General features: G+C 39.1%; 1 protein-coding gene across 6 annotated transcripts in view; it reads right to left on the bottom strand.

Annotated features, from left to right (window-relative positions):
• Window positions 1-14,449, bottom strand: part of smarca2 (SWI/SNF related, matrix associated, actin dependent regulator of chromatin, subfamily a, member 2) — a 211,363-nt gene that overhangs the window by 156,827 nt on the left and 40,087 nt on the right. For all 6 annotated transcript variants that reach the window (XM_068030208.1, XM_068030207.1, XM_068030205.1 and 3 more), the window contains 2 exons: window positions 12,705-13,034; window positions 1,652-1,744 (listed from right to left, as the gene is read on the bottom strand). In XM_068030208.1, the coding sequence (XP_067886309.1) occupies window positions 1,652-1,744; window positions 12,705-13,034 (423 nt within the window). The remainder of the gene's footprint in view (window positions 1-1,651; window positions 1,745-12,704; window positions 13,035-14,449) is intronic.

Raw genomic sequence — 14,449 nt, 5'->3', positions numbered from 1 at the left:
CCTAGGCCAGCATTAATGTAAAGTGATATCAGGGACAGCAAGAAACTCAGTATCACAGGCTTCCACTTTTCTTCATTGCATTTTACAATATACCATGATTGATTTGCTTTCAGTAAATTGAGCAATTTTATCAGATCAATTTTGTTCATATAAGGTGCACATCATGGCTAATGGAGAGGGGTAAGAAGGGAGCAGAAGCAGTTGGATGCATCTTGGTTTGGCATGACTAAATCAATGCATATTATGAAAGTGCTTCCATTTTTTATTAATTTTTTTGAGGTCTCATACTTAAAGTGAAAATGGATTCGATTTTAGAAGGCTGAAGATTTCATAGATGCTGGACTTTGTTTTGTTGTTGACAGTTCATTGAAAGGACACTATGAGATGTTGTGTTTGAAAACAACCTTTACTGGATGTCACATGCCTTATGATAAATAAACAGAACCCTTTGGTGACCTGGGGAAAATGTTTACAGAAAAGTGACATGCTAGGATTTATAGTGGTCAGGAGGTTCTGACCTGCTATATGGGGTTTCGCTTCAGAGATTTTGGTTCACTTGGAGTGTGGACAGTGTTTGAAAAGCAGCTGAAAATCAGCCTGCCAAGGAAAAAAAACACCCAGCTTATCTTTCCTGCACCTCTCTAAGAGACCCTGAAAGGTCCAGTGTGTCAGCTCCTCTTTCCTCCTGTCTTTGAAAAACCCTGCAAAACCAAAGTGTGATAGTGGAAGCCCATGATGCCCATTTCTCCTGCAAAGCCTACTAGAGTATTTCTCGACATCTCTAGAACTAACTGCTTCTGAAAAGATCCCAGTGACCCATCAGCGTATACCTGGACATCAGGCCAAAAGGGACAACTGACATCCTTCCATATCTTCTCTTTTTTCTTCAATAATTAGCAAGTATTTGGCCAAAGTATTCTTTTTTGTCTTTTTTTGTAACAGAACTCTGCTGAGAGAATTTCTTTATATTTTTCAGTGTGTGTTTGAGTTTGTGTGTGGGGTATTATAAAAGGGAACATTCATATTTCAATCTGTGTGGTAACGCTTTGCTTTGTTACTGGATAAGTCTTGTTTTATAATATACTGATAATTATGTTGTTTATTCAAAAAAACCTGGTTAGTGTATTTTATTCTGGGATAAAGAGTAGAGTCTATGATTGACTGAATTGGTAACTGGGTAAACATTTAAAAAAAAAAATAAAAAAAATATATATATAGTGACCTGTGGAGAAGTGGGATTAGAAAAGACAGTGCAATCCTCCCACCTCGGTCATAACAATATGAAATGTATTATGATCTATTCTAATCTATGAAACAGGTACAAGCCAGAATTTCTTTAGTTATTTCAATACAATTAAAATAAAATTAAAACTTATTTTCAGCTAAAATATAGCATACAACCAATCACATGCATTTATTTAGTATGGATATCCATAAGCATTGTACTTTGATTGCATCTTAATGACATGACAGTTTCTTTCCAATAGCAATTTATTGCTAAAGCCAATAATTGCAGAGATGCATGGGACACCAACCAACAGATAAGTTTAAGAAATAATGGTTAATTTTTAATAGTTAAATATATCAATATAGCAGTCTTCCTAAAGATATGTATTATGAAAATATTAATTAGTCTGGCAGATTTACTTACCTTCTGTCCAAGGCTTGGGAACATTAGGAACATGTCCTGACATTATTTGTGAAGGTCCTACAGCCTGGCCAGCCATTGAATGCATACCCATACCTAAAAATTAAGAAATGTATATTGAACAAGTCTTATTCCATTACTGGAGGAGTAAAATATGAAGTAAACACATTTTAAAACATAACCATTTCCATGGCAATTAAAACAGAAGTTTCACTGTCAATATTCATAAAAATATTGCTGTTGGATAAATTGCTAAATTTTAGATTACCCATCATAGGTATGTCCTTTCTTCATAAGCCGATTAGTGTTAGGGCAGGTGAGGGGGGAGGGAGTCACTCCAGCAATTAAAAGTATCATTGTGCTTTTAAGAATTTCATATTTACTGCAGTCATTTTGATCAGATGATGTTTTACTACCTGCCCTGTTTCACCATATAGAAGGCCCCTTAGTTCATTAACCAGCAACTTGAGATTAAAACAAAAAATTTGCATTTATATAGCAGCCTTCATGACCAACATTCCAAAGCAGCTTACTGCCAACGAAATGAAGCATAATGACTACTGATTTTTAAATCAAAATGCAGCACCCAATTTGCACACAGCTAGATCCCACAAAAAACATTAAGATAAACAGTTAATCTTTTTTATTTGGTGATGTTCGTTGAGGGGTAAATGTTGATCAGGATACCAGAAGAACTGCCCTACTCTTTGAGTGTGACATTCTAATGTTTTTTTTACATTCAACAGGAAGGGGAGAGCTTCAATTTAACATCTTATGTGAAAGACAACACCTTTGACAATTCAATACTCCATCAGTACTGCACAGCATTCAGCCTAGATTATGTGCTCAAATTCTAGAGTAGAGTTCAGAACGGGAAACATTTAACTCGGAGGCTTGTGAGCCAAGGCTGACACCTCAATGCAAAAATAATCCTAATAGTTCCAAGAGGCTCTGTTAAGAGAGAATGAAAGAGTAGTTTGGTTGGTAGCTTTACAGTGGACTGTTAACTTCTTCCAATGAACAAAGTTCATGACTATGGTAGATGAATAGTATATGTCCTTATTCATTCACCTTGCATATAAACCAACAGCTGTATACCAAGTTAGCCTGAAACTGGTTTGGAACAATGACAAGATTAGTGTTCAGGCTAACTTGAGCTTCAAGATCTCATTAAGTGCTTATGAGTGCTATCTTGCAGATGGCATCAAGAGAAACCCTTCAACTATTGGCCAGTAACACAAGTACAAGTTCCAACTTTTCTCATCATTCTTCCGTTGCCAAGAAATTATAGACACATTCTACCACCATTCAGCATCTCTGCTTCATGATTGGTTAACCAAAGGTTTTGTTTCTCAAGAAAGTTACCCAATCTTACTTCTAAACAGAAAGCTTTTTTTTTTTGCCTAAAGAGCTAATAGTTCCATTCAATAAAACATTGAGTCACAGATAAATTACCTCTGTGCATTATAGAACTGCCAACAACAGAGCAACTTTGGCAAAAGTTCTATTAAAAAAACCTGTAGATCTTTCTCACTGTATCTTGTTTAGCATGTAGGTAAGCTAAGGATTAACACCAGTATGTACAGGTTTATGCTGTACTGCAACAACTCAAGGCCCAGTACAATAATAATTTTATGATAGTTTATGTAAGAAGGCTCTTGGGTTAAAATAGTTTGATATTTTATCAGAACAATTTCAAATCCTAGGTACAATTTAATTGTCAAATGAAGAACTTAAATTTCCCAGGCTCCTTTCACAAATCACCCACACCAAAACCAGGCAATAAAAGCAGAGGCAATATGAACCCTAACAAGAATATGCTTGGTCTAACATTGGTAACAAATTGCTGGAAACATTAAATGACCATAAGCTGTAGTTATGGTCATAGAATCAACAGAGCAATCTCTCATTTACCATTACATAACTTCATGGTTGAGGCTTTCCACTTTAATGCAAGGTGCATTATAATTACAAAGCATTAAAAACCCTTCCTTGATGCAATAATTATGTAGAATAAAAAGCTTTTCAAGTTACATGCCTAAGTTAATTACAAGTTACAAACCTAAAAAGGTTTGGTGCAAAGGTCACAAAACTTATGCTTGAGAATTAAGCATGCTTTACACTTGTGGACATTTCCTATACGTTAATGTTTAATTATGTTGTTTAAGGTAAATGGTTAATTATGTTAAAAGTAAACAGTTGAAGGGCATTGTTCAATTAAGGATATGAAGTGAATATAAAAAGAGAGCCTGTTGGACACAAAGGCTGAGTGAACAGAAGGCAGAGATGTGTAATGCTGCACTCAGAATAAACTGAAGAAGAAGAAAATGCTCTGCGTCTAGTTTCATTCGTCACTGATTGGCCTGGATCCATATAACCCCTTAGACATATCTGGCCTTCCTTATGATCAGTAGTAAGTGGAGGGACAGCTAGTGAAAAGATATATGGACCTGGAGTTTCCACTAGTTTGCGCTGTTTTTTTTTTAGGGCAATTCACCCAGAATTGGCACAAAAAACAAAGATATTTTAAGTGCAAGTTAAGTTTGTTTTTTTAAGCTAGTGCAAAAGTTAAGAACCTGTCCCTGCTCACTGACTGAATTAATCACCATCACAAGTTTTTACTAACTGTGCCTTTTTTGGCACAAGGATATCAATATGCACCTTTTAAAAGCCTTAATTTTTAATTACTCAAACTGACAATTGTACAATGTAACTAATAAATGTTTCTGTATAGTTTTTTTTATATCAATTCCCAATTATTTAAAATCTGGTTACTCATAGGTGCTAGACTAGACACTGATTAAAAATGCTTACTTTTTGTGACAAGCCCATTTTCAGCTGTATTAATAAAACTGCAAATATATCAAAGAATTTTTTGATGTAACTTTTTTTAAATTGCGCTCTAAAGCACTGAGATTGCACTGGTTCATAGAAGATTGTACATTCAGCAATAGCAAATGAGTTTGAGTGGAAACTTAAGCAAAACCAAAAGGGACAACAGACAAGTGTGAATTGAGTTCAGTCACAAACCTAGGACCAAATGATTTAGGGTAAAACACTAACTCCAAAGAATTACAAAAAGGTGGAAGAAAATAGAACATGTAAAACATATGTCTATGGAACAGTAAACACATGGAAAGCATTCACAACTGTAAAGCATATCTAATTTTCAAATGATTCAAGCACAAGTTTTATGGCCTTTGCATCAAGTATTAATATTTCTTATTCAGCATGTAACTTGGCAAGTTTCTTTTGACTCTACAGAATTTAAAAACATTTTTGTCATAGTTTTGCTTTTAAACATAATAATGTCAAGCCATAATCCATTTCTATGCTTGAAATTTCCATACCTAATTCACATTGGTGCTCACTTAAAGGTTTAAGTTAAACATAACTATGTAGGTATATTACATGCTTTCAATGGAGACGTGAAAGTGATAATTATGTCTAGATAAATCTCATGTTCATAATTCTAAAAAGCTAAATCAAAAATATTTGATCTTAGCTTAAATATGCATGTTTAAACACATCTAATTAAACACATCAATATTTGTCATCACTGCTATATAGTCATCACTAACTGTAGCACTCAAATCAAAAGCATACTTGCTGGCAGATAAGATTATATTTAAATGTATTTTTATGTCATTTTTAATTGCACATATCCATATTCAGAAAGGCATGTACACACTTTGGTAAAATGGATGTAAAGGAAAAATTAAGGCAGCAAATTCAATTTTCAAATGTGCATACAATATTAATAAAGTACACATGAAAATAAAGGCCGCTACTCGACCCGAACCAGACAGGCTGCGTCACTCTTCCGGGTCCGGCTTTCGGGCTCGGGTCTGCTGGCAAGTTGAGTTTAATAAGTGTCAAAAGTTGAAATGTCTACCTGAGCTAGGAGTCCGAGAGGTCAAGGAGTGAAACTTGAGTCTGCGCAGTGAGCAGGTGAACGTCTCTATGACGCCATCACGCTGCAGCTTCTTGCAGATTCGGAGTCGGAAGGTAGGTAAAGTGAACATTCTGGTGACCGGTCAGGTTCGGGAAAAAAATGGAGGGACTCGGGCCGGGTCGGGCTCAGGTTCAATGTGGTTCTGTCGGGTTCGGGTTGGGTTTTTTTTTCCTGACCTGAGCAGGCCTTTACATGAAAATGCTGCTTACTGCCATACAGCTCTTTGAGGACGACATTTTAGGTTTCTGATTAAGCCACTAGAATACTGTGAAATCCGGATTTAGAATTTGGATCGATATCTGATATGAAAAGGTAGAAACTTTATTTCATCTAAAAATAATGGTTATTAGCACTTTCAAATAAAAAAAACACAACACTTAATGAAAGTGCTGGCAAGTAGCCAAAAACACACACACACAAAGAGACACAGCAGGTTGCCTCAGGGAAACATACATCCAAGGTTCAGCTAAGATTCAATAACCTTAGTTAATTTAGACAATTAGGATTTGACTCACCTGAAACATGTGCACCATATGCTTTTAATTACATAGTAGTAGACTGATGTTTACAAGACAAATCCAGTGTACATGGAGTGCAGCTTCAGAATATTATATATGATGCAGTGTTTTGTAATGTGGAGCTGCTAAGTCCCATCAGCAACCATTCATGCTACCTCCTGCAGTGCCAGAGATGTGCCTCCCTTGCATTGGGCTTCTCTTTGCTTTCCTAGAGTGAGTGTGAGTGAGCGAGTCAGTCTTTCTTTTCTCACTACACTGCCCCATTTAAGCTATCACCATCTGAACGTGGTCCACTTCCAAACATATCCTAAACTCTAACCAGGATTTCTATTCCTCTTTTCTCACCCCTGCTCAAAAAGGAACATTCTCTTCTATATATCCCTTCCCAACAGATCATGTCAGTACTTCATTTCCCAAATGAGTTTATCTGCCCTTCTCCACTCCATCTCCTCAACGCAAGATTGTCTGTCCCTGTCCCTTCTTTTGATGTTCCCTGGTTGCCGCACTGCCAAAATTAAAGGCAGAAGTTTGGTCGTTCCACACCAATTCCTCCGCCTACTACTTCTCCCATCATCTCTTCCTTTGTTTCACTCCTACAAGTTTTTGCAAAATTCACATCACCCAAAAAGACATTTCCTGTGGCATTTACATGTTGCTGGAGAAAATAGCCTACAAAAAAAAAAGTGGGAGTTAGGTCGACAGTAGCTTTGTGGCAGATATTCATGGGGATTATAGTCATAAAATCCTGCCTATGCAGACAGCAGATGATCAGCATATGGTCCCTCCTGGGAGCTCCCTGTTAAAATGGTACACTAACGAACTTTAGTACACAAATTTTTAGGGATATATGGTGAAGGAAAGAGGAAAAAATAGCTACAAAGTGGGTCCTTGGAATTCTTCTGCTTAAAAAAAAACCTTCAGAGCTCAAGAATTGTAAATAAATATTAATCAGTTATTTGCCAGGAAATGTATCTGGAGTTGGGATGTTCAGAGATCTGACAGGGTTCACATTGCTTAAGAATGGAAGGTGTTGGAGCCAAGGTTGGATTATGAATTTTTGTGTTGTGTTTTTTTTTGCAAGTTGGTACTGATTTGCGTGACGGATTGCCGTGGTGTCTGCATTTTGTAGAATGCATGCAGATATTTTTCTTGGTGGAATGCAATTGTTAAAAAAATTAAAATTGGAGAAAAAGGTCATGTGTAGTATATTGATGAACAAAAGTAGAAAATAAATTAAGAAAAGTCAATTAATGTGTGTTGCTGGATAAATTGCTCACAAATTCAGATCAAATTTATTGTGGAACTGGTACCTTAATTACTTAGTTTGATTTTATCTAAGGCATGGAGGAAAAAGAGTCAGAAATTTATCCTTAAAATTACCTGCAATTGTTCATCCATCTCAGGAAATTTACTTTCACAGGGTCCACAATGGTGCAAAGATTCTTGGCAATATCTTCAAATGTATAGTTTACCAGTATCTGTGGGCCTTCTTATAGTAAGTACTTCTATCAGTATCCAAGATTAAATAAACTGAATTTAGTTTCTATCTTGTTATTAGTGTTTGCAGGTTTGCAACATTTTGGTGTCCCTTCCCAAGAAATCATGGCTGTAAGCAATTGCAGAAACAAAAATACTTTAAACAGCTGCAAGAATTGGTGCTATCCACTTTGAATGTTGAATGCATCAAGACCCCAATTCTATAAAAGCTAAAATGCTTTTTCAAAAACACGCTAATCGAGTAATACTTTACTGAATAGTTCCACCATATAACATGAAATAGACCCTTACAATGCATTATAGCCATAGCACAACTGCCCTTAACCACAAAGTTTTAGTCCAGAAAACTGAATGGAGACAATGCTTGAAAACAAAGGAAAGGGAGCCTGTGAATAGATTAACCATCTTTTAGTGCTGACTGATAACCACACTCAATACAATATACCTAAGTTATCCAAACATCAAACTATTCAAATAGTTTGTAAAAACAAGAAATGCTGGAAATACTCAGCAGGTCTGGCAGCATCTGTGGAGAGAAAAGCAGAGTTAACGTTTCAGGTCAGTGGCCCTTCACCAGAACTCTGCTTTTGCTTTTTGCTTTTATTGAAATAGTTTGATTAGCCAACTCAGTTTAACTCCTGCATTTTAAGGCAAGTAAGTGATATAAAATACTGGTTGCTAATGCCATGTTGTCCCTGCTAAGTTCTAGAAGTGCCATAATCTGGATCAGATGCAAGAGGAAAGCTGCAGCTATTTTTGAATTTATTTTAGATGCTAAAGATTTCAATATTCACTGCAAACAATGAAAATTAAACAATTCAATTTTAACAATATTGCCACAGCAAAAATCAATCGAGACATACTTGTATGCTTGAATATAAAAAGTGAAAATACTCTTCGTCCCAATCTCCTCAGATACTGAAGCAGCCCATGTCCAGATGCAGCAAGATCTGGACTCGAGCATGGCTACCCGACCCGAACCAGACGACATGTGTCGGGGTTGGGTCGGGGGTCTCCCAGTTCCAAAATTGGGGCTCGGATCGGGTCGGACGTGGACAGAGATCAGGACAAACAGAAATCAGAGTTGAGAAGAGTGGGGGGCAAAGGAGGGGAAAGAAACAGCTACAAGTTCCAACATAAAGCCCCGAATGAAATTAACCCAACCCCTTACACTCTGAATTCTATCAAGTCCAGGAGAAACTGTAAAGCCAGGGGAAGATACCAGATACTGCAGTTAAGTACAGAAACATCAACTGAGCTCTTGCTTTAATCTATACTTGGCCCAAGGATTTAAAATTGTCTGGAAATAGGGAGATTAAACTTCCCACCTGAGTTCTCCGCGGAGATTTTCTTTTGTTAATAACATCGGAACTTGATACAGTTCAGCAGCTTGTTTATTACATTGCTGATTTCCTGAAGTGGATACTTTTTTTCCCTGCGAGTACACAGGGTTGCAGCGCCTTCGCCTGTTTGAAATCAGTGTTTGTTGTTTTTTTTTTAAAGCTTTATGATGTTAATTGAACACAGGTACAACAACTGGCATCTGTACATGTGTCGGGTTTGGGCATTTAAAAAAATTAAAGGAATCAGGCTTGGGTTGGCTGTTGTCGGGTCAGGCCCCGGTCGGGTTTTAAATTTTATACCCGAACCAGGCTTTAATCTGATCACCATCCAGGCTTGGGCTGATAAGTGGTGAGTAACATTTGTGCCACAGAAGTGCCAGGCAATGAACATCTCAAACAAGAGAGAATCTAACCATCACGCCTTGATGTTCAATGGCATTACCACCGCCGAATCCACTGTCAACATCCGGGGGGTTACCATTGACCAGAAAATTAACTGGACCAGCCACGTAAATATCATAGCTACAATAGCAGGTCAGAGGCTAGGATTCCTGAGGCGAGTAACTCACCTGCTATCTCCCCAGTGCCTGTCCGCCATCTACAAGGCACAAGTCAGGAGAGTGATGGAATACTCTCCACTTGCCTGGATGGGTGCAGCTCCAACAACACTCAAGAAGCTCGACACCATCCAGGACAAAGCAGCCCGCTTGATTGGCACCCCATTCATCACCTTCAACATTCATTCCCTCCACCACCAACGCACAGTGGCAGCAGTGTGAACCATCTACAAGATGCACTGCAGCAACTCACCAAGGCCCCTTTGACAGCACCTTCCAAACCTGCAACCTTTACCATCTAGAAGAACAAGTGCAGCAGATGCATGGGAACACCACCACCTGCAAGTTCCCCTCCAAGCCACACACCATCCTGACTTGGAACTATATTGCCATTCCTTCACTGTCGCTGGGTCAATATTCTGGAACTCCCTTCCTAACAGCACTGTTGGTGTACCTACACCCCAAGGGCTGCAACAGTTCAAGAAGGCATCTCACCACCACCTTCTCAAGGGCAATTAGGGATGGGCAATAAATGCTGGCTTAGCCAGCGACACCCACATCCCATGAGCAAATTTTTAAAAATATCAATTTCAGATAATTGGTACTTGTAGTATTTCATATGCAATTAGTAAGAAATAAACCACACATAATATGAACATTTTATAGGAGGCCAATATTTGCAGCAAAAGGGCAGTCATTCTACATGTAATAGAATGACATCCAAGTTTCTGAACTCTTTGACCTTGACAGCTTTGAGCTACTTAGTGTATTACAATGTGTTAGATCCATCAAACTTTGATAAAAAGCAAAGTTTTTTTTCCCTTGGACAAATTCAGTTCTGCGGAATTAAGAACTAAATTAGGTGAATTCAATCAAGCTCTCTAACTCTTCATTTAAATGAAATGTGCACAATTTGCAGCATTGCGGGCCTTAATCTTCCAAGATGGATGAACAAAAGGTTACACTTTAGATTAGATTAGATTAGAGATACAGCACTGAAACAGGCCCTTCAGCCCACCGAGTCTGTGCCGAACATCAACCACCCATTTACACTAATCCTACACTAATCCCACATTCCCACCAGTCCCTATATTTCACTACCACCTACCTACACTAGTGACAATTTATAATGGTCAATTTACCTATCAACCTGCAAGTCTTTTGGCTTGTGGGAGGAAACCGGAGCACCCGGAGAAAACCCACGCAGACACAGGGAGAACTTGCAAACTCCACACAGGCAGTACCCAGAATTGAACCCGGGTCGCTGGAGCTGTGAGGCTGCGGTGCTAACCACTGCACCACTGTGCCGCCCTTAAAACTCTAAAATGTTCCAACGGTTTAAGCAATATCAAAAAAAGATAGCAATTTAACACTATTTAACCTAATCAGGTACATTTTGCATGTGACCCTTCCATAGCCACAGCAATACAGAAACAACAGTCTTCCAAGCTGCATCTGTTTTACATTTTAGAATTCAGAGTGGTCTCATAATTCCAATGGTTTTACACCAGTACGTGGATGGTTCATTACATGACAAATTGAAAAGTGGAACTTAATCAAATGTTAAGTAGCAGCCCGAAATGGAATCTTGAGTAATCCATATGTTGATTCTGACTTATATCCATTAAATAGAGCAGAAGATAGTGCAATCAATAATTGTTTTGAATTAGGTAGTGGTTTTTGTAAAATAAAGTTGAAATTAAGTATACAGGTTTTGAGTGAATTACATTAAACAGTCTTTGAAAATCCAGCACACACTGAAGTAGCAACTTGAAACTGAAAAATGCAAACAGGAAATGTAAGTAGCAATGAGATTGAAGCTGAACGGAACCTGAGACCATGTGATATTCTGTGAAATCCAACAAATGGAAGCCACATATCCCCCACTGATATCCAGCTAACACCACCTCCCCTGTACTGCACCTCTCCCCCCCACCCACCCCCGGCACCTTACTGCTGCCAAGAGCAGACATCTGCCATTGGAGAGCTAATACTGCTCATTCCCCATCGCTTCAACAGAATGTCCAGGATCGCATTGAATTAGAAATCATTTTGAATTCTCAGAACAAATATTACTTCCTGCAGCTGTCATTGGAATTAGAATTTGCTGGAAGTTCCTTCAAAGCAACTCTGGGGTCTAGTGAAGGAAAAGGTATTTGTCGGTGCACTGCCCAGCAGCAACCCCCACCCTCCTCGTAGCCATCCACAAAAACAAATGGGTGGCAAGTATATGTAAGGAGAACCTCTTGCAATCCTCCTTCCACACCAAGCAAATGTGAGTTCTGGTGGAGGAAAAGGGCTTTCTTTCCCTGCAGAGAAGGAAGTCTAAGACTGGTCAAGTGAAGGGCAGGAAACCTGACCCAATTTTTAAGCTATACCTTGTGAGCGAATCCTGCTCAGATGAAAGGGAAGGCAACATAGCTCCCTACAAGTTAAGTATTGAAACTCAACCCTGCTGTGAGTTTGTGAGCCTCCGCCACCATCCCCCCCCCCCAACTTTCTCCTTATTTTCACTTGTTTCTCCGTTCGCCATCTTATTTTACCTTTTGCCTTTCTTTCTCTCTCTCCCCCTCTTTCTTCTGAGCTATTTTAATAAAAACGTTACCTGCACCTATCCCTATTATGAGAGCTGAAACTAATAAGAACATAGGGATTGTTAGACAAGAAAAGCCCAAGGCCCATCTGGTTCGTATTCAACCATCTTGATTGCATAATACAATGACATGACACAATAAAATCTCCAGTGGTGGCGAACTTTAGGAATCATAGACCCAAACTCAGCTTTTTCCTGCCATGCATGCAACACTTGCATCATGTCTCAAATTTTTCATATACTGCATCCCAAAATTTTTATTTTTGTACGAAATCTATCCGATTTGCATTTGAATGAATCAATACTAACTGCTTCCAACAGCTCCCTTGGTAATGATGTAGCTATCCAAACATCAAATGCCTGAATAACTCAATTACATCGGAACTCAAAATTTCAACTTTTACATTTTAAGGCAGATAAGTGCAAAATGTTTCCCTAATGCTAGCAAACAGCACTCAATTCATAAACAATTTTACTGCTTGAATGCTGAAATTAAACTAATTCAAAACTGCTTTAGCTCTCAATAATCTGATAATACATTTAGAATCAAGCATTTTTCCCCATATGAAAGCAATAACAAAATGCATACTTACTGGGTGGTCTGTTGTAGGCAATGGGGGCTACTTGCTGTTGCATACTGGGTAGTGACCGCTTTCCCTGAACAGCAAGCTGCAGGTTATCTGGTAACGGTTGTCCTCTAGCAAGCATTTTATAAGCCAGAATTTGCGCCCTTAACTGGTGAAGCTGAACTGGATTGAAAGGTGAAGGACCTCTGTTCTGCTGACCCATGACCTGAGGATCTCCTTGCAACATTGGTGCAACCTGGGCTGGTGGAATCTGAGGAGGAGTAGGGCCACCTGCTGACATTGGACTGGGAACGTGCTCTGGGACACTCATTGGAGATGGATGAGGGGACAGATAACCTGCATAGACAAAATATAATTTGTAATCAGATTCTAAATGCAAAGATGGAGACAAAATTATTGAACTATTATCTTCAGGTTACACTAGAAGCATATTGTTCAAGGGTAGCAAGGCTTGGAGTGTACTGTTCTGCATGCATTCCATAATAACTGAAATCACCAGTTTCTGATCAAGATCTTGTAGTTATCTCAAAGGATTCAATTACTCACCAGAGATTAGAGCATAAGAGGTGGACTTTGGGAAAGCCAAGATCTAACTCTTTCTACTTGTAAACCATTTTGTAATTTTTGGACAGAATATTTAGGAACCAGTCTTGCAGGCCTTGTCAAGAGGATTTTGAGGCACCTAGAACTGTGTTGTTGTCTCCTTTTGTGTTTTTCTTTGCATTTCTCCATTACAATCTAATTGTGTCTTTAACTTTCCTGTTAATCTGCTCCTACGTCTGGGTTACTCTTTCCACCTGTTTTTATCAGATTTCCTCTTCCCTATTTAATTGCTTGCTGCCACTTGCTTCTGGTATTTCTGTGATTACAGCAGTCAGTTGGCAGCTCAGTGGCGCAGTGGTTAGCACCGCAGCCTCACAGCTCCAGCGACCCGGGTTCAATTCTGGGTACTGCCTGTGTGGAGTTTGCAAGTTCTCCCTGTGTCTGCGTGGGCTTTCTCCGGGTGCTCCGGTTTCCTCCCACAGCCAAAAAAGACTTGCAGGTTGGTAGGTAAATTGGCCATTATAAATTGCCCCTAGTATAGGTAGGTGGTAGGGAAATATAGGGACAGGTGGGGATGTGGTAGGAATATGGGATTAGTGTAGGATTAGTATAAATGGGTGGTTGATGGTCGGCACAGACTCGGTGGGCCGAAGGGCCTGTTTCAGTGCTGTATCTCTAAAACTAAAGTTATGTCAGTTTCTTCAAACAATCCTCATAAATGGGACCAGAACTGTGGGCATCAGAATCAAAATTACAAAGCTGAAGTAGTAAGGGAGCAAGTAACAGTGGAGTGGGCACCAAGGGGAGAGCTGTGGAATTGAAGCCTTGGGAGACTGCAGAGAGGCTGGAAGCCCCTTTGGGTGGGGTGGTGGGGGCGGGCGGGGGGAAATGGGGAGATGGAATTAGGAGAGAATGAATGGTCAGCACATTTGCCTTTAGTCTGCTCAACATCCATTTTCACAATGAGCCTTAAGGTTTCAAGTTCAAATTTAGCTGGGCCCTGGAGAACAAGAGCAGAAATGGTGCTGTCCATAATGTGGCCAAGGCTGCTGATTTTGGAGAGAGCTGGGGTAAGGGAGTAGAAAGGAAGAGTAAGTGGAGAAGTTAAATGAGCATGTCTGAGGGTTTTTATGGTATATTACTGAATTGTGTTAAGTGCACGCTTTTAGGGATACATTATGGAATGGATAAGGAATCACGTTGGCAGC

Source organism: Heterodontus francisci, chromosome 4 (genome assembly GCF_036365525.1).
Source record: "Heterodontus francisci isolate sHetFra1 chromosome 4, sHetFra1.hap1, whole genome shotgun sequence".
In the NCBI taxonomy this organism is placed as follows: Eukaryota; Metazoa; Chordata; class Chondrichthyes; order Heterodontiformes; family Heterodontidae; genus Heterodontus; species Heterodontus francisci.
Note: the sequence above shows the minus strand (reverse complement) of the source record. Positions and strands in the feature narration are given on the sequence as shown.